The 21345-nt window shown below is 39.0% G+C and overlaps 1 protein-coding gene across 9 annotated transcripts in view; it reads left to right on the top strand.

Annotated features, from left to right (window-relative positions):
* The window catches only part of LOC139444189 (mitogen-activated protein kinase kinase kinase kinase 5-like), a 106408-nt gene that overhangs the window by 41904 nt on the left and 43159 nt on the right, over positions 1 to 21345 (top strand). For 4 of the 9 annotated variants that reach the window (XM_071225096.1, XM_071225095.1, XM_071225093.1 and 1 more), the window contains 10 exons: positions 3920 to 3937; positions 7063 to 7102; positions 9665 to 9961; positions 10671 to 10688; positions 10864 to 10914; positions 12423 to 12507; positions 14614 to 14693; positions 16043 to 16103; positions 18795 to 18827; positions 20429 to 20534. In XM_071225096.1, the coding sequence (XP_071081197.1) occupies positions 3920 to 3937; positions 7063 to 7102; positions 9665 to 9961; positions 10671 to 10688; positions 10864 to 10914; positions 12423 to 12507; positions 14614 to 14693; positions 16043 to 16103; positions 18795 to 18827; positions 20429 to 20534 (789 nt within the window). The remainder of the gene's footprint in view (positions 1 to 3919; positions 3938 to 7062; positions 7103 to 9664; positions 9962 to 10670; positions 10689 to 10863; positions 10915 to 12422; positions 12508 to 14613; positions 14694 to 16042; positions 16104 to 18794; positions 18828 to 20428; positions 20535 to 21345) is intronic. The other 5 variants (XM_071225098.1, XM_071225094.1, XM_071225091.1 and 2 more) reach the window with 2 other exon arrangements.

The raw sequence follows: 21345 nt of genomic DNA, 5'->3' as shown, positions 1-21345 counted from the left end.
CAAGCGATCTTTGTGCTAAGGTGATCGTAACTCCCATACATAGACTTACGACAGTTGTAGCGCTAAGTTTGTTTTTATAACGGCACCCTGGTCCCGAGCACCTTTTGCTAGTATTCAGAGCCAACATAAATGGTGGTCAAACTCTGTGACTTGCTTGATTGGGTATCATTGTATCCTAACGTCATGAATCGTTGCTCATAATATCAATCACTGGTCCAGACATGATTATTTACAGGCTGCCATCATATGACTGGTATAATGCTGAGTTAAAACACACATAAACACAAGAATACTTGTACACCTACTGCTATAATTCATCATTTGAGTATTGAGGACATCAGTATTTTTTCTTTAAGTTGTGTACATGATGTTTTGACACTTGGTATGCCTAATCTTTAACCAAGTTATTATTTACTGGATTGAGTTCAATTTCATGTTGAATTCATTGTTTTATTAATCATTTGTAACAGTTTAAAATTAATATTATAAATTAAACATGTTTTGAAACGGTAACAAAAGGAGAATGCCAATTTTTATTCTGTTTGTAAAACATTGAGAAAGAAGTCAATTTATTAGTCCTCAATCTCATTAAAATCATATCTTAGTTCTCGCTACCGCTAAACAAAGATCTGAGGACATCCCATTACGGGTCACGTCACAACGACCTTCCACGAATTTTGACCGACCAATGAAATGACTGACAAGAAATCGACTTGAGCCAAGGCAGCTTTTTCGTGCTCCACGACAGTTTCAAACTGGCGACTACGCTTGGAAATATATTTTATTCTTGATTAAAAAAATTAAAACTGATAAGAAGAACATTCTGGAATGGCTTATAGATGGCCTAGTGGCCTAGATTGTATGGTTATAATTATAAAACCCGTAACTGTCGTTCTGAATACCCCGTGTTAAATATTTCGTGGTTGCATGATTAGAAAACATATTCCGACTGTCACTTTCATGATCTGGTAAGCGAAGCTCTGATTGGTATATGAAAAGTCATTCTGACGTGACCCTTAATGGGATGTCCTCAGATCTTTGTTTAGCGATAGCCAGAACTAAGATCTGATTTTAAAATGAGATTGATTAGTCCTTTGTTAGTCGTTATGTGTAGATAAATTAATATGGAAGCTGTTTTGGGAACATTGACTCAAGTGCACACTTAAATAATATGCATCTCACAGAAATCCCCGTAGAGATAATTCAACATACTACATACGAGATAGAATGGCACAAACACTAATGGAAGGGATAATGCCATATACTGATACAATGTTGTGCAATATAGAATGTAACAAACACTAATGGAAGGGATAATGCCATGTACTGATACAATGTTGTTCAAGATAGAATGTTACAAACACTAATGGAAGGGATAATGCCATGTACTGATACAATGTTGTTCAAGATAGAATGTCACAAACACTAATGGAAGGGATAATGCCATATACTGATACAATGTTGTTCAAGATAGAATGTTACAAACACTAATGGAAGGGATAATGCCATGTACTGATACAATGTTGTGCAAGATAGAATGTCACAAACACTAATGGAAGGGATAATGCCATGTACTGATACAATGTTGTTCAAGATAGAATGTCACAAACACTAATGGAAGGGATAATGCCATGTACTGATACAATGTTGTGCAAGATAGAATGTCACAAACACTAATGGAAGGGATAATGCCATGTACTGATACAATGTTGTGCAAGATAGAATGTAACAAACACTAATGGAAGGGATAATGCCATGTACTGATACAATGTTGTGTAAGATAGAATGTCACAAACACTAATGGAAGGGATAATGCCATGTACTGATACAATGTTGTGCAAGATAGAATGTCACAAACACTAATGGAAGGGATAATGCCATGTACTGATACAATGTTGTGTAAGATAGAATGTCACAAACACTAATGGAAGGGATAATGCCATGTACTGATACAATGTTGTGCAAGATAGAATGTAACAAACACTAATGGAAGGGATAATGCCATGTACTGATACAATGTTGTGCAAGATAGAATGTCACAAACACTAATGGAAGGGATAATGCCATGTACTGATACAATGTTGTGCAAGTTGGATGTCACAAACACTAATTGAAGGGATAATGCCATATACTGATACAATGTTGTGCAAGTTGGATGTCACAAACACTAATGGAAGATACTGCTGTTGTAAACACAGAAATGTGTGACCAGAACGCACATGTGTATAGAACGGATGCCGAAAGAAACCGAATATTGCATCCTGAGGGGCACCAAATATTAATTATTTTACCCAATTCTTGAAAAGAAATATCCATGTCTCATAATTATACTATAGTATTTGTCAAATCTTACACTACACTACACTACACTACTCTACACTACCCTACACTACACTACACTACACTACACTACACTACACTACACTACACTACACTACACTACACTACACTACACTACACACTACACTACACTACACTACACATTACTCTACACTACACTTCACTACACTACACTACACACTACACTACACTACCCACTACACTACCCACTACACTACCCACTACACTACAAACTACACTACACACTACACTACACACTACACTACACTACACTACCCACTACACTACACTACCCACTACACTACACTACACTACACTACACTACACTACACTACACTACCCACTACACTACAAACTACACACTACACTACACTACACTACACTAACCACTACACTAACCACTACACTACACTACACTAACCACTACACCACACCACACCACACCACACCACACCACACCACACCACAACACAACATTATTTTCGAGGACCCTTGAAATTATTGATTGGAGGTCCTCTTGATCCCTAGTTTTGTATGTCACAGTGAAAGACTGAATATAATACATGTTACCAGTTGTAACACAAAATATACTGCTGGATTATCGTTGCTACATGTGACAGTCATGAAATAAGGCGACTATGCTTGTCATAAGAGGCGACTAACAGGATCGGGTGGTCAGTCTCGCTGACCTGGTTGATGCATGTCATCCATCCCAATTACCTGGATCGATGCTCATGATATTAATCACTGGATTATCTGGTCCAGACTCGATTATTTACAGACTGCTGCATATAGCAGGAATATTGCTGAGTGCAGCGTTAAACAACAAACAAACAAGCAAAGTTATGAAATAATAAATGCACGTCTCAATCCTCTTCTGAACATTCATCAGTGTAAATAAGTGTTTCGTTTTTGTCCTTGAATGTACATCTCCCTCTGACCTGTGCTCTCTCGGGTGTGGGTCTCCAAGGTTAGAGTATTCTGTGTTGACGCTACCCTGTCACTTAGTTTCTCTATTTCCTCTCTTTGTGTCATCTTTTCATTTTGTTTTTTAATGCACCAAGATTATCATACATTATAGGCTTAAGTGGAAAAAATGTTAGTTTCGTGCAACCCACTTCCAGTGAAACCAAAACCAAATGGTATTTATATTCATACCTTTGTCCAATGTGTTTGTGTTTATGTTTCTCAAGTTGTGACATCTTCAATGAAACTGTCATAACATGTCTACGCTCTTTACAAACATATGAAACTTGGGTTGCCCCTAACCAGGATTTTTTCTGATAGCTAGATGTCAAAGTTTAAATTTCACTTCTTTTCAAATTTAAAATTTGTTACAAATTTATTTTGAAGTATTTATACTTGTACTTTTATCAAATCTTACATAAATTAACTGTATAAAAAGTTTTGAGAAATGTATCTCACCTGGTAATGCTGAGCAAGCAGATATTGCTTTTATATTCAAAAAGTTAATTTATCAAATTCAGCTTCAGAATGTATTTTTAAGGTTAGGGCAGTGTTAGAAAGTGGAAAGTAAGTAGAAAGATGGTTAAGTGAACTATATAATCTTTTTTTTCAGATACTATACCATTAAAGGGTAACGCTTCACACTCTGCCTCACTTGTCTTCAGTGCTTTCTGTATTCAGTTAGTCTCTATTTTGGTGGTGGGATCACGTTTAGTTGGTGTTATCTTCATCTTAACCACTTGAGCCTTGCCTCAGATGGAATTTGTAATAAGTTGCAATGAGATTATGTCAGATAACTTTACAGCCGTTTACCTTTCCTTGTTCATGTTGTCATGGTAATTATTGGGAAAAGTTCTTTCACAGATTTGTACGACCGAAACATTTTAGTTTAGGTATTTGTTTTATGTGTGGCCTGTCAGACAGGCTGAACTGTTACGTTGGTGATGGTAGGTGCTTAAACTAATTTACAGTAATGATTATGAACTTTTAAACTTGTGCCCACTCAGGTTTGTTATCTTAAGCACTATTTATAGGCAAGATGCGGGGTAGAATAGGTCTTCAGCAACCCATGCTTACCATAAGAGGCGACTGTGCTTGCCGTAAAAGGAGACAAACGGGATCGGGTGGTCAGGCTCACTGACTTGGTTGATGCATGTCATCGATTCCAATTGCGTGGATTGCGTGGATCAATCACTGGATTGTCTGGTCCAGATTCGATTATTTACAGACCGCTGTCATATAGCTGGAATATTGCTGAGTGCGGCTTTAAACAACAAACCAACCAACCAACTATTTAAAGACACAACTGTTGACTGACTAGAGCCTGCCTTTTGGCTATTGATAAACTATAGAGTAGTTCACTGCAAATTGTGCTTGTCGTACAAAGTGACTAAATCAGTGGATTGGGTGGTCAGACTCGGTGACTTGTGTCATATGCCGAAGGCATGGATCGATGCTCATGATATCAATCACCGGATTGTCTGGTCCAGACTCAATTGTTTCCAGGTCACCCCCATATAGCTGGAATATTGCTGAGTGTGGCATTGATAACAAATGATTACCTACTAGTATGAGGAGTTAAAATGTATCCATATATGCAGCTGTTTTAGGTTAATTTTCATTGTGAGGATAAATTTTCTTATTTGTTCGTTACTGTTAATTGCCTGGTTTACTGTTATTTATTTATTTCATTTTTTTTATAATTATTATAAATATTGTTTGTTGATTTTTCTTTTCTAATAGGAAGAAACAGAATCTTATGCTGAATATAGTTGATGTTTGACATGTAGCTAAGAGGATATTCTCCTAACTGCTACTTAAAACTGATTGAACGTACACACGATGAAGTTGATTTGTTGGTTTATTTTTGTGATGAGCACCCCACTAGTTCAATGTTATCAGACAACTCACTCACTCACTCACACTCTTTCATTCCACTAATATCTGGATGGTTGGTAAAAGTTAAGTTATCTTGTGTCGTGTGATATGTGTCAAGTAAATGACAAAATAAAAATGAAACTTCATAAAAAAGTGGAAAAATGTTAAAAACATCATATTTTTAAGGACTTGTTGGTTGCTCAGATAAAGAATGTAATCAAAGAAATGTAGCATTGCTTGGCAAGTCTTTGATGACCAATCAAAATATTATTTCCGTTTCATATTAATCCCAATTGGAGGTATTGTTTTGCTAGCAGGATTTGTTGACAGCCTTGCTTGACAAAAAATGAGCTTGGAAATGTTTATTTGTTTTCAATACAACATTTGTGGAAATTGTGGTTCTGTAAACTTAACTATTAAACAAATGTCTTCAATACTGCATTCAACATCTATAACTTTGTAGGTTTCTTTAGGAGGTGTTTTAGTGTGTAGTTGCTAGCAAGCCTTCTTACAAGTAAACATTCTTGATGAGTTAACTTCATCTCTCTGTATTTCATCCTTTGTAAATACCTCATAAAGACAAACTCTACAAGATATTTACTCATTGTAAAGTTCATATTTACATAATCAAAGATGTAATTATGTAAAGTTTACTTTTGTATAGGTTTGTAAATATATTTAAATGTTTGAAAATGTTTGTAAATGTTTGTCAATATTGTTAATATCTTATATTTGTAAATGGCATTTGGACAGCCAAAAAGCATTTTTTCTGAAAATTAGTCGCAGTTGCTGTCAATAAGTTGTCAGATTGGTTTTTCTTTGCTTTTCTTTCAATCATGTAGGAAAATAATCAGAATAACTTTTTTCATGATCGGCTATAGTGTTTTGTGCGACTTGAGATTGAATTGTGTTCCCATGCCTATTATCATGATAATGAGACATAGAAGCCATGGGCTTATTGGTGAATGGTTGCAATGCTCAAGTTTAGGTTTCTGGCTTCAGTTATTTGTCAGAAGATAAACTGGTGTCATCATTGTTTAATGCATCTTGATGTTTTACTGATACATAATCACTTATCATAAGACGATGTAAAATAAGGCTATGAATAGTATCCTGGGCCCTGCTGCTCAAAGCAATTGTAGCGCTAAGACGATCTTGACTAAGTTTATCATAGACTTGCAATCGTCATAGCGCTGCTGTGGTCCAGGATGATATTCACCTTTTCACTTGCCTGACATGTCACTGGTACAGAAAGAGACTAATGACTCATTGATGTACATCTACCACTCTACCCGTGAAGATCCGGGGTAGAATAGGTCTTCAGCAAACCCATGCTTGCTGTAAAAGGCGACTGCTCGTCGTAAGAGGCGACTAACGGGATCGGGTGGTCAGGCTGGCTGACTTGGTTGATGCATGTCATCGATCCCAATTGCGTGGATCGATGCTCATGATGTCAATCACTGGATTGTCTGGTCCAGACTCGATTATGTACAGACCGACATCATTTAGCTGGAATAGCGCTGAGTGCGGCGTTAAACAACAAACAAACACACAAACAAACAAACATGTACTACTCACAAATTGATCTCTCAGTAAACATGCTTCAGTGTAAATGAATCGAAGAGTTTTCATACGCTGTGTGCCTGTGAACATTTAAATGATGTTTAAGCTGCTTTTTATTTAACAAGCTCTGCTTGGCATTTAACTGTCTGAGAATTCATGTAATAATTCAAGGCCCTTTTTAAAAAATCATCTTAGCTATGAAGATGTGATTCCAAGACTGTAACGTAGTCTTATGACAGTCGTAGAGCTAGGATGCCTTGGTGGAACGATGTGAATATATGATGATGGTGCTGCAACCCCTGGTTTCTGTTTCAGGTCAACATTACCAGTCCAACCACCATCTCTTCCTCCAAAGGTGGGTGGTACAAAGTGTTGCTGAGGGCCGAAGTGCAATCTCATTAAAATCAGATCTTAGTTCTTGCTACAGCTAAACAAAGATCTGAGGACATCCCAATACGGGTCACGTCAGACCGACCTTGTGCGAACTTTGACCGACCAATGGAATGACCAATCAGAAGGAAGCTTTCTTACGGCATTAATTTCAAATTGGCAACTACGCTTCGAAACATATTTTGACAAATTCTCGATTACAAATTTGAAACCTGAACTTTCTGGAATGGCTAATAATTGGTCTAGATTGTAAGGATTTAGTCGTTAAACCCGTAACTATCTTTTGGAGTTAAAGTTTTCGAGGTTGCATGATTAGAAATCACATTCCGACTGTCACTTTCACAATCTGGTAAGCGATGCTCTGATTGGTCGAATGATGGGTCGTTCTGACGTGACCCTTCATGGCATGTCCTCAGATCTTTGTTTGGCGGTAGAGAGAACAGAGGTCTGATTTTAATGAGATTGAGCCGAAGTTTTTCATAGCATGTTATTTGAGTAACAGACCAGCTTACAGCTGATTTTAGGAATGTCATGAGCATTTAACACTGTGCCCCAAAAACTTTGAGTCCACTAGCCTGAACTTAGTTGGTAAAGTCGCAGACTGGTATTTTCTATGAGGCTTTGTCCTGCTGACTCGTAAGAGGTGACTATGCTTGTCATAAGAGGTGACTATGCTTGTCATAAGTAGGCGACTAACGGGATCGGCTGGTCAAGTTCGCTGACTTCATTGATACATGTCATCGTATCCCAATTGTGTGGATCGATGCACATGCAATAAATCACTGGATTGTCTGGTCCAGACTCGATTGTTTACAGACTGTTGTCATATTAGCTTGAATATTGCTGAGTGTGGCGTTAGACAACAAACAAACAAACAACTTCAAACCCCAAGGTGTGGATCATTGCTCTTCTTATCAAACACTTATTTTCCTGAAACTGACCAGTAAAACATTATGAAAAAAAGAGGCCACTGTGTTATGGCTTTTCCATCTAAGCCTCTCCTATGGACCAATCAGATTCCACCTCTCGTATCACTTGCGTTTGCTTCACACAAAATGGTGGCGCCCGGTCAGGACGATCTGATCGATAATCAATATATATATTGTGATAAAACGTGTCTTACATCGTGAAATGTATTAAATCATGTGTGCACCTTGATTAAAAACATGAAAAGATTTGGAAAATATCTGCTGACAACGAGTTGGCGGTGCCCATGTTTTGCAAATCCTGCAATCGACCGAAATCTGCACGACAGTTAACGAACCGGATTTCTATTTCGGTGCGCGCTTTTGATTGGACTATGCATAGACTCGTTTGTCCAGCCAAAATGTAACTCCATAATACCAGCCTAGTTCAGCAAGGGGGGAAACTGGACTTTTATAGTCAGTTCACTCTCTTGCCTCGGGAAGATGATCAGTACCTCTCGGACACTGATAGGTATTTGCCATCGTTACTCATCCTCCTCACTTACAGTGAAAACAACTCATGGTGTAAACAGTAATTAAACAATAAGGTGGGAAACACCCTTTTCAGATTCATGGTAAACTTGGGCTCAGTTCCTTGATTTGCCACTTATCATGAGTCAACTGTATGTTAAAGGAATTAATTTCTAATTGTTGTCAATTGTTTGTGGGGCATCTTATTTGCAGCTTACTTTTAGTAATATGACCTGATTCATGGCGACATAGTTGATGCTGTAAATGTCACAATTGTTGAATTTGAAAAAGAATATTTGTAAATAGAGATTTTAACTGACTATTGGATGCTTATGACTATAGGGTAACAGGGTATAAAATTCAAGTTGAACTCAGTCCCAGAAATCCTGGGTCAAATTTTCTTGCCAAAAAATATAATTCCTTATCCTGTTGTCGTAAGCTTCAGGTTACCATGCTCAGGTCTCCAGGCTTCTTTCATTATTGGACAGCCTCCGTGGTCGAGTGGTAGAGCGTCCGCCCGGAGAGCGGAAGGTTCCGGGTTCAATCCCGGCCTTGTCATACTCTAAGACGTTAAAAGATAGTTCTTGTTGTTACCCTGTCTGGCGCTTGGCATAAAGTGGCTAAAACAAGGACTGGTCGGCTGGGAGTCAGTATACTGTGTCTCAATGGGGTATTCATATTAAACTGTGGCATGGTATCTCAGTGAGCTGGCGCTTTAAATCGGCATCGGTCCGGACTAGTACAGGCAGCCACACACACACACGTGCATGAACGTCGCTATATAAGTGCAATAATCTTTGACGCCACGTTAAGCCCCATTTTACCTCACCTCTTGTCATTATTATTGTTAGTAGTCAGAAACTAGTTCTAACTCATTAGCAAGTATGTCAGCATGTTTTTGCCAAGGAAAGATGTTTCTTCCTTTAAAATAGACACAGGTTTTCGATTCATATAACCAACATTAAGATTTTATGATGTATTAATAGCCCTTGCAAAATACTGTTCACACGTTTTGAATGACCTCGACCTGCAGAGTAATGAGAAACTGTTTGAATTTTTGTAAGGCATAAGTCTGTGAATTCCTTCTGCAGCCTCCAAAGGCATCAGGAGGCCATGGGGAGAAGCATGAGCTGGAGACAGGCAGTCCTATTGACCAGCTGGTGGACAGTGGACCGGACATTGAGTCCCTCATCGACCGGATGTTGACGCTGACCCCCAACGCTACCATACCCCCTGAATTCACAGATGAGAAACCACCAGAGCTTCCCCCTAAAACTCGCCAGCACGCTAATGGGGACCTACCCCACACAGAAAATGGCATGTCTCCCGTGTCGGAGGGGGCACCTCCTCCTGCTGTCCCCCCTCGGAGGAGGATCAAAAAGGATGCAGTAAGTTCAACTCGTGAATAATATTTCCATGTAAACCTGCAGGGAATCTTTGGGGGGGGGGGGGGGGGGGAACGGTCCTCTACAACCCATAGTCATAAGAGTGAGAGAGTGAGTTGAGTTCAACGCCGCTTTTAACAGTATTCCAGTTATATAGGAAAGCCCGAAGTGATGCAGGTCTCAAGACGTTTACCACTTCGGTAAAAACCCACGAGCACGGGTATGGTGCTGACAAACCTAGAAACATAATTGGGGCGAACCGGGATTCTAACTAGGTTTCTGGCGTGCCCAAGGGACGCAACTCTGCACAGCGAATTGGGGCGCCTTAGATGACTGGGCCACCCTTGCCCCCGCTAGTCATAAGAACTGTGGATTGGGTGGTCACAGTGAATGCCCTGGCTGGTTGTGGCATTATGCCCAGACAGCATGGATGGGTGGTCGTGCTGTCAGCCACTGGTTTGCCTGGCCAAGACTTGTTATCTATAAGTCACTGTGATAAAGCTGGAATACTGCTGAGTGCTGATACAAGCATGTTGTAGTCAAACTTGCATCTATTTAACATTCTGTTTTAATGAAATAGTCAGGAGAAATTTCAAAATAATACTCTGTAACTTCAGGAAAATCAATGGGTTTTTTTAGATAACTTCAAACTTTTAATCTATTAGAGGCTAGCTGAACATATTTTTTTAATTATATGCTTCATTTGTTTCAGCAATCAGAATCAACAGATGTAAGTATTTTTTGAAGCTGTTACAGTTGATATAATCATAAAGTCAAGAAATACCATTGTCAGAAATATTTATTGTCATTTATGAAATAGAACATGGTGTAGCACTTTTGTAAGAAAAACAATATGGTTTTCAGACTACTTGCAGAACTATCATTATTTGTGGTTTTGTTTTCAGACACAATCTAGGCCGGTCAGCAATGGCCTTCCACCAACCCCAAAAGTTCATGTGAGTTTGAAGACTTTGTATGAATTAACTAAACCCCATTCTAGAGCCTGCTATCTTAAGGGTCAAAGAAAAACGATGAGATGAGAGAGGTTGAGTCTGTTATGAGAGCCTGTGTGACAAATGTGATATCATGGGTTGTCTCCCTTAGGTATTTGCAGTTTCATGGTTACCTCCCTTACACTGATTTTTCTGATGTTAACTCCATTTTTACTTCCACTTCTCACTTTTTTCACATCAGTTATTTGTTTCCTGTCTGTAGTACCTGTAACAGTGTTTTCTTCCCAAATAGTCAGCTCTTAGGCTAAAAAAATAATAGTCTTGGTTCTCAAGCAATGGCCGCATCATCATAAAGTCTGCTGTTTTTATTTCCATTTAAAAAAAAAAATTCTTTAACTATTCCATGCTTCGAACACATGACCCTGGCAGTCAAATGCTACAATTCTTGAAAACAATGCAATTAAATTAATGCAAACAATATTGAATGGAATCTTGGATGAAACTAATATGATGGATTACAAGCGTAAGTCCAGATACACAATGAACGCTTTTATTGCCAGTATAGCATAATGGCAGAAGTACCTTGCATACTTCAGTAAGGAGTTGTTGACAAGCTTCTTCTGGTGTTGTGTGCTCACGATAATGTCTCCCTATTGAGAAATAGGGGGGGGGGGGTGGGTAGCCTTGTGGTTAAAGCGTTCGCTCGTCACACCGAAGACCTGGGTTCGATTCCCAACATTGGCACAATGTTTGAAGCCCATTACTGGTGTCCCCCGCCGTGATATTGCTGGAATATTGCTAAAAGTGGCGTAAAACCATACTCACTCACTCACTATTGAGAAATAAAATCAAAGTTCATTATATGCGTGTATTATGCACACACTGGTAGTCCAATGGTAGTCAAATACTATATTCCAGTATTTTACTCATCAAGGAATACATTTATGTCGGGAGGTCCTTTCCCAGGTTGATTGTACACAACTGTTTATTTGGTTACATACTATTTTGAACAACAACAACAACAACAACAAAAAATAGGGCAAAAAAGAAACCACTGCCCACCCGCACTATGTTTTCAAAAGCCATTCCTGAGAACCAATTCTTTTCTTTTTTTAAGCCTTAGTGTTACAACATGTGAAAACTTAATTAAAAATGGCAAGCTGACAAACTGGTAGTTTGTTTTTGTTGCGTGATGTGACACTGTACTTACCTCTTGTATCATTCGGGGGCAGGGTTGGCCCAGTTGTCTAAGGTGCCACAATTTGCTGTGCAGAGTTGCGTCCCCTGGGGGACCTATGATTGTGGGTTCGAATCCCAGTTCACCCCGATTATGTTTCTAGGTTTGTCAGCACCATACCCGTACTCGTGGGTTTCACCGAAGTGGTAAACGTCTGAGACCTGCATCACTTCGGGCTTTCTTCCCACATTAAGCTGACACGCCGTGATATAACTGGAATACTGTTAAAAGCGGCGTAAAGCAAACTCACTCACTAACTCTTGTATCATTTCAGATGGGAGCGTGTTTCTCCAAGGTGTTCAATGGCTGTCCACTCCAGATAAACTGTACAGCAAGCTGGGTGCATCCAGTCAACAGAGGTTAGTTATACTTGATAACCACAGTAATAATAGTTATACTTGATAATCACAGTAATAAGTCAAGATCGGTGCGTGCATGCGTGCGTGCGTAGTGCCTGCACTAGTCTTGACTTATGTCGGGTTTATAGTGCCAGCCCACTGAGAGACCATGCCACAGTTTAACATGAATACCCCACACAGACACAGCATACTGAAGTGCACTCAGAACATTGACATAGGTATGAAAAACAGGTACAGTGACATTCGTGACCAATTCGTGTTATTCCGGGACAAGCCGAATAGCGACTCGTGCCCCTCTCATGGCCAATTTTGCAACCGAGTTCCGTCGTAGCGCAAACGGGCATACTTCGAATGTTGATGAAACTAGACCTTTTTGATAGTTGTTACTTAGCAGGTTTATACCCTTTTACACTGCGGCGTTTTCTGTAATATGCACACACAAAATATGGTCTGTCATGTACGTTTTGGTCTTAGTTGGGATGCTTATAAAGATTACTTACAGATTGGTCTAGAAATTGGTGAAAGGCGTTTATTCGAGCATGGTGCTTAATACGGCAAATGCATAGAGGACATTATATGAGTGTTCATGTCATACTATGTTTACGACAGGAATGTCTAAATTCAGCTATTTATACATGAACACGAATATAATGCTCTATTTATTACTGAAGAAGATGTCTACATACAGACATGAATTTTAATGTTTTCCTGTAAGGACAGCAAGTCGCAACAGCAGCGGAACCACAAACTTCATCTGCGACGTTTCGAGTGTGACATCATTTTGACCTCGTGTCACAAGATTTGAATGGTGTCAACAATGCTGTCCGGATGATGGAAACAATACACTGTTGTCTCATGACCCTAGGGCACATATGTTTTTTATGAACCCCAATCTCATTAAAATCAGACTTTAGTTCTCGCTACCGCTAAACAAAGATCTGAAGACATCCCAAAAGGCGTCACATCAGAATGACCTTTCATCAGACCAATCAGAGCGTCGCTTACCAGATTATGAAAGTGACAGTCGGAATGTGATTTCTAATCATGCAATTTCGAAAACTTTAATACGAGGTATTCTGAACGATAGTTACGGGTTTAACGACTGAATCCACACAATCTAGACCATCTATTAGCCATTCCAGAAAGTTCTGTTGTTTAGGTTTCAAATTTGTAATCGAGAATTTGTCAAAATATGTTTAGAAGCATAGTCGCCAATTTGTAATTAGTGCCGTAAAGCACGAGAATGCTTCCTTCTGATTGGTCATTCCATTGGTCGGTCAAAGTTTGCGCAAGGTCGGTCTGACATGACCCGTATTGGGATGTCCTCAGATCTTTGTTTAGCGTTAGCGAGAACTAAGATCTGATTTTAATGAGATTGTATGAACCCCGATATGTTTGCCCTCGTAGGTAATAATTAGATTGTTAGCCCTGAATTGAAAACTACTTCCGAGTCTGTTGACCGCTCTGAGTGATGGCCATGATAGGTTTGCACACAGGTGCATGTCCTTCCTGCTACATCGGAACATTTCTGAAAGAATCACTATAAAATTAGTTTGCATGCACACTTTTGTTACAAGTCACCGTAGTCTGTCATACAGACCCTAAAACAAGTACCGTATTCGACGTAATAAGCGCCCACGGCGATATTTGCGAATATATTGGATAGTGAACAATCCCAATTAGCACCCCTTCCAATTGATCAATGTTCACAAGACTTATTTATTCGTGTATGATATGCACTCGTGTGTTATATGCACCCTTAATTATGGGCAATTATATTCTGGAAAAATATATCTGTCGTACATGAACACAAAATGTCGAATACGGTACATCCAATACAACCCATGCAAGTCTATATTGTTTGGCAAGTCTAGATTACTGCTGTATCAGGAAAATGAAGAGTCTCTGGGCTCCTTTTTATTATATTTATATTAAGATAATTTTACAACTGTTTTTTTCTCTTCCTTATGTAAGATATGTTCATTTCAGAGACAAAATGTTTGTCTAAGGTCATTGCTGTTGCTGAAGTTATGTTTGTCATCATTGTTTATCTTAATCTGTATTTGTTGTTGAAATGTTTTTAATTAAAGGTGTTTATTTTTCCAGATCAGTACATTTTGATAGGTGCCAATGAAGGATTATATACACTGAATCTCAATGAGATTCATGAATCAACACTTGAATTGGTGAGTGGTCACACAGTAACTGTTTAAACCATGTATGCGTGCCATAAATCGCAAAGAACAATGAAGGACAAAGCGTGGTTTATTTCATGATAAAACAGTGGTCTATCATAACGTCATTTCTGGAGATTCGAATATGCGCTCGCAACTTGATTACGTCATATATTGGACGATGTTGTTTTTGAGTGGGAAGTGTCCAGTAAGTTGTTGCCCATAGATGTAGCTTGGCAACGCAGTAAAACGCAGTGGCCGAAAGATCGCATCCAAAAACGGGAGAGATATGACAATCGGTATTGGGTATAGGTAATTGGGAAAAGGTACAGGTAATTGACGTGAGGATTGTGGGAAATACCCACCTGTGCATAAAATGGACTTGTCCGACATTGCCGACGTCAGTTCTATTGAGGGAGTCATCCTTATTTAATTAAGGGTAACTTTTTTTAAAGCCTGCACATTTTAATGATTTTATCATCATCCTTTAAGAGACTGTTTACAATAATGATATCTTATACAGTAAACTACATTTTTTATTAACTCAAAGGGACCACCAATTTTTGTCTATTATAACCCTAGTTCGTTATAAGTATATATACAGCATTCATAGAGCAAAAGCTTGGGGCTGAACAAAACAGTTTGTTATATCCACCAGTTTGTTATAAGCATGTTTGTTATCATCTTCCCGAGGCAAGAGAGTTAACTTACTTTAAAAGTCCAGTTTCCACCCTTGCCGAACTGGGCTGGAATTCCTGGGCTGGACCGTAGCGCCACCATTGGCTGTTATCAGTTATGTCCCTTCTAAGCCTCTCCTATGGACCAATCAGATTCCACCTGTCGTATCACTTGCATTTGCTTCAAACAAAATGGCGGCGCCAAGTCAGGACGATCTGCTCGATAATCAAGATCTACATTGTGATAAAATGGGTCTTACATCGCGACGTGCATCAAATCACGTGAGCACCTTGATTAAAAACATGAAAAGATTTTGAAAATATCTGCTGACGAGTTGGCGGTGCACATGAATTGCAAATCCTGCAATCGACCGAAATCTGCATGAGATTTTACGAAGCGGATTTCAATTTCGTTGCGCGTTTTTGATTGGAATATGCATAGACTCGTTAGTCCAGCCAAATTGTAACTCCATAATACCAACCTAGTTCGGCAAGGGTGAAAAGTGGACTTTTATAGTCAGTTAACTCCCTTGCCTCAGGAAGATGGTTCGTTATAAACGTAGTTTACTGTATAAGAAATAAATATGCTACATGCTATTATGATTACATAGCAGTGTGCCATCGGGGATGTGTCCCATGCATCTAGATATGTATCCTTGACACTGTGATCCATCTTCCTTTCAGCTGCAAGCAAGGCGATGTGTATGGCTGTATGTGATTAAGGATGTCCTCATGTCTATATCAGGTTAGTTACTCTGGCAGCTCTGCTACATGAGAAATAAATATTTTCATGAATACTGATATTTACATAGGGCTATTATTTGGTGTGACAATTCAGTGTTCCCGTTTACCAGAAATTACCAGTTTTTTACCGGTAAAATTAGGCCTGGACCTTTAATTCATGTGACTGCCAGTCCTTGTGGACTTACAAATCTTTGTTGAACAAAACATCGGTGATATTCAAATAAGTATATTTTTGGAATGAAGTCAGCTTGTCTAGGGTCTCCCCTTGTCTATTTCTAGTGCAAGGAAATAACATTAAAGTTTATATTTGTAGCGACTTAGTCTCGAAATCTTAAAAAAGAAGAAGAGAGAATTGTGACTGAACTTTGTGTGAATGAAGTGTAGATCTAACTAACTTCAGAGATGACGTCATTGCATTGAACATGATGTTGAAGTAATTAAACCAGGTAATTTACATACATTTTTAATTGTTGAAAGTTGGGACTAACAAAAAGAAGAGGGGACTGGTAATTTTTAGAGTTGCCAGTCCATTGGACTTGCAGTTTCAAAAGCCAACGGGAACACTGCAATTATAAAATACCGTAAATGTATATTCATGAGGTGAGAAGCGACTGACATGACTAATGTACAAGTCCCAGTATATTTACTTGTGTTAGTTTTGTGAGAAGTCTTCCCTTTGACGACAGGAGTATGCTTCCATTAGTCCTTTTATTTATTGTTTAGTTGGTTTACAAGACCAACTGACCCGTAAAGATTCTGGGGTAGAATAGGTCTTCAGCAACCCATGCTTGCCGTAAAAGACAACTATGCTTGTCAAAAAGGCGACTACCGGGATCGGGTGGTCAGGCTGGCTGACTTGGTTGATGCATGTCATCGATCCCAATTGCGTGGATCGATGCTCATGATGTCAATCACTGGATTGTCTGGTCACGACTCAATTATTTTTCAGACTGCCGTCATATAGCTGGAATATTGCTGAGTAGGGCATTAAACAACAAACAAACAAACAAACTACGAGACCAACTGACAAATTTCAACAGCAAAAAAACAAACTTGAAATGAGTTTATACAAACTGAAATAATAATAAAAAAAATTATCACCACTGTTTATAACAAATGGGGAATAAAACATATAAAAACATATATTATAACAAAAAACAATCAATTATCTTTCGGTATCTTGCCATGTTAAAACATGTTTGATTTTCATTCATTAGTCAAGAGATTGGCTTATGTCAACATGATAATAGCTTTTACACAGCTCATCAGATAATCCAAATAACGGGATTGGCAATTTCTTTAGGACGCCTTTGAGGTCTTTCATAAGTGAGAAATAGACAACGCATGTCTTAACACTGTTATGTCCGCTGTTAAACCGCATACTTCCGTTCATGTCTTTGACTAATATTTGTTCCAAAAAAAGTATATGCCATTTTGTTTGTGCCCGACGTTTTTTTACTAATCAGAATGGCCACTGGGATTGTCTCTTACCATCAGGGTTTCCCTTTGTTTATCTTTATTTCAAGGAAATAACATTTCGCTTTAGTCTCAAAACATTTGAAAAAAAGAAGTGAGAACTGTGACTGAACTCTGTTTAAATGTAGATCTATTTACCTCATGTCAGAGATGATGCCATTGCATATAACATGACGTTGAAAGAATTAAAACCAGGTAATTTTCATTAAAAAAATTATTTGTTGAAAGTAAGGACTACAAAAGTTGGAGGGACTGGTAATTTTTAGAGTTGCCAGTTTCAAAAGCCATCGGGAAGACTGATGACAGACAGTTTAATGGTCGGGGGAGCCTGGGTTTGTTGTTGGAGATTGGTTATTGTATCTGCTTCAAGATAAACAGTTTCTTCCTCTAATGCCCCCCTTTCACTAAAACCATGAATATCCCGAATCACCCCAAATCGGAAACTTTCGAAATTTGTGATGATTCGGCCAATAATGCAAACTTTCGTGGCTAATTGTGTTGAAAAATATGAAGAATGTCAGGAATGGGTTAAGAAACATGTACGAGTTACAAGATTCATGTACGGATCATGCATGAATTGTAAGAATCACCTACGACGAAGTTACGAATTTGCCGAATGTTGTTCTTACTTAATGCTTACATGATTCGTAGTTGACTGGGGACATTCGTGGCTGTTTCGGGATGTTTTTTGGTTGAGAACAAGTAATTTTGGGATCCACAAATCGCTAAGAATAGCCAGGAATGCAAAAGAATCGATTACGAAGCTGTTACGGAACATAAGAATTAATTACGAATGGATTACAATACAGCCACGAAATTGCAATTCGGGGACCCTTCCACGAAAGTTTTTGACAAACAAAAATTTTCTTGCTGATTTGAACTATACAAATGTTTGGGAATCAAATAAGATTCAGTTGAGAACTTCAAGAAATGATTGAGATTTATCTACGTACATGAAAAATGTCCTATTCGGGGTGATTCAGGATATTTGTGGTCATATTCATGAAATGGGGGCATAAAAGGAGGAGCTTAAGACTTTTTGTTTCACATACCATCCAGCATGCCCCGTGAACAGTTATTATTTTTTGTGTTAACCTTCCCGCAGAAATATTCTAAGGGCAAAAAATTGCAGGCCCCCCCGCCCAAAATATGAAATGTGGGTCCTCCCTAATACAGTGATGCTCTGCCTGATGAAGCTCCTTTTGTACACCGGTAGATGATGTTGTCCACATGGTCAATAGATGTGCCGGTATTGTAGAAACGCCTACGTCTTTGCATATCCCTCCCTCACCCATTCACCCAAGCTGCATGTAAACTTTTTCATGGCATGCCCCTATAGTTGAGATCTCCGAGACCATAACTTGTAGGAAGGTAAAACTTTGCATGTATTTGTTCAATATTAGCCATAATTGCTCACAGTTATTGATCTGATGTTGATGATGATGAGGCTCATTACACATGCAAATGAACCTGAAACATTTACAAGCCTGAATAGTGATAACATATGCCTATAACGGGACTAAATTCTACTAGCTGTCATGTTTCCAGGTAAGAAAGGTCACCATTTACCTATGCTGGTCGTAAGAGGCGACGAAATGGATTGGGTGTTCAGGCTCAGTGACTTAGTTGATGGCTTGTCATCATTCCCCAATGGCTCCCATTGCTCACAACATCAATCACTGGATTGTCTGGTCGACTACGTACAAACCGTCGTCATATAGCTGGAATATTGAGTGCAGGATTAAACAACAAAAATACAAATACGAGCCCTTAGAAAAGCTGTAACATTAGACAAATTGATGCTGGTGCCAATTTGCATCCTCGCCATCCATTAATGCATGAATGTATGTACACTTTGATATAAAATATGCATGTGGTATGTGCAGACATTTACCTTTGCAGGCTGTTTGTAGTCCAACACCGTTTCACCATCTGTTTTATGATAAACCAATGAGTGAATTAGTTTTGTATAGATGATTATAACTGCATAGGTAGCATAAAGACAATGAGATCCAATTTCAAATATAGCATGGAGTCGGACAATTGCACACACACAATCTCATTCAATTCAGATCTTTTATTCTGATTCAGTGCTTCTGTCTGAAAGATCAACCATTCAGTTTGGATGCCTGTATTCTCAGTACGAGCTAATGAAGCCTTCTCTACATCATATTTGATTTCCGTATCTCAAAGATTGATGTAAACAGGCAGTTCTGAAAGGAAATAATAATGGCCACACTTTTTTATGTAGATAGTTTGTACACCCTGTTCTGAATGGGGGATTATAAGAAACGAAGCTGAATCATTTTAGAGGTGACAACTGATTGACTGAGAACCCTTGCAGCCTTTAATTTGATTGGTTGGTAAATGTACGCTCAGGGTTCCCCGAAGCAACCTCCTATCTTCGCGCAGAGGTATCCTATCCGAGTAAAACATCTGATATGAATTAGAATGAACCAAAGTGAAAATGGTATGTTTGCCATGACTTCAGCATGTTCCGTATTTAAAGGGAGACTATCATGTGTTGCACTTTCTAATCTAAATCTAGACATTGTACGTAGTACCAGGTATGAAATACATTTTCTCAGTGTTATTTGGGCTATCATGAAGTGTTAGATAGATAGAGATGATAAAAGTTTACTTAGCAGATATGGATAAATTTATGTTTGAATACTTGAATCACTTGTATATTATGTTGTTTTTTTTCCCCTTTTCATTGTGTTTTTTCTGTCTCTCAGTGTATTGGTAGTTATGCAACATTAAACAGATAATGGACAAATTACGCTGGTGCACCTATGTATTGTGACAACCCTCATGACTATTATTATGATTGTTATGCTTTGTTTCCAGGGAGAACGCCCCACCTCTACAGACATGATTTGATGATGCTCCATAGTAAACAGACAAGTAGATTTTCACTCAATATGACGAAAATTCCAGAAAAATTAGTACCAAGGTAAGCACTTCTTTTGCATAGTTTCTAAGCTTCTTATCGTCTACGATAAATTAATCATTACATTTTCATCCAAATATTCAGAAAATGTGAGGCATTTTTATATATATGTTATAATACACTGTTCAAGACATCTGTGTACATGAAGCATGAATGTTTAGTAAACTGTAGATTGTGTGTTTCATCAAGTATGGAAAGAAGATCACATACGTAGTGACTTTCTTTATAGGTCCTTGGGGATAGCAAAATGATGTGTTTGGTAACGAGGGAGGATGTTTGGTAGTGAGGCAGGGTGTTTGGTAGTGAGGCAGGGTGGTTGTTTGGTAGTGGGTAGTGAGGCAGGGTGTTTGGTAGTGAGGCAGGGTGGTTGTTTGGTAGTGGGTAGTAAGGCAGGGTGGTTGGTAGTGAGGCAGGGTGGTTGTTTGGTAGTGGGTAGTAAGGCAGGGTGGTTGGTAGTGAGGCAGGGTGGTTGTTTGGTAGTGGGTAGTAAGGCAGGGTGTTTGGTAGTGAGGCAGGGTGGTTGTTTGGTAGTGGGTAGTGAGGCAGGGTGTTTGGTAGTGAGGCAGGGTGTTTGGTAGTGAGGCAGGGTGGTTGTTTGGTAGTGAGGCAGGATGTTTGGATGTTTGGAAGTGAGGCAGGGTGGTTGTTTGGTAGTGGGTAGTAAGGCAGGGTGGTTGTTTGGTAGTGGGTAGTAAGGCAGGGTGTTTGGTAGTGAGGCAGGGTGGTTGTTTGGTAGTGAGGCAGGATGTTTGGAAGTGAGGCAGGATGTTTGGTAGTGAGGCAGGGCAGTTGTTTGGTAGTGGGTAGTGAGGCA

The sequence above is a fragment of the Haliotis cracherodii genome, unplaced genomic scaffold, assembly GCF_022045235.1.
Source record: "Haliotis cracherodii isolate W230 unplaced genomic scaffold, xgHalCrac1.p SCAF_5, whole genome shotgun sequence".
NCBI classification, from domain to species: Eukaryota; Metazoa; Mollusca; class Gastropoda; order Lepetellida; family Haliotidae; genus Haliotis; species Haliotis cracherodii.
The sequence above is the reverse complement of the archived record's forward strand: the minus strand, read 5'-3'. Positions and strand labels throughout refer to the sequence as shown.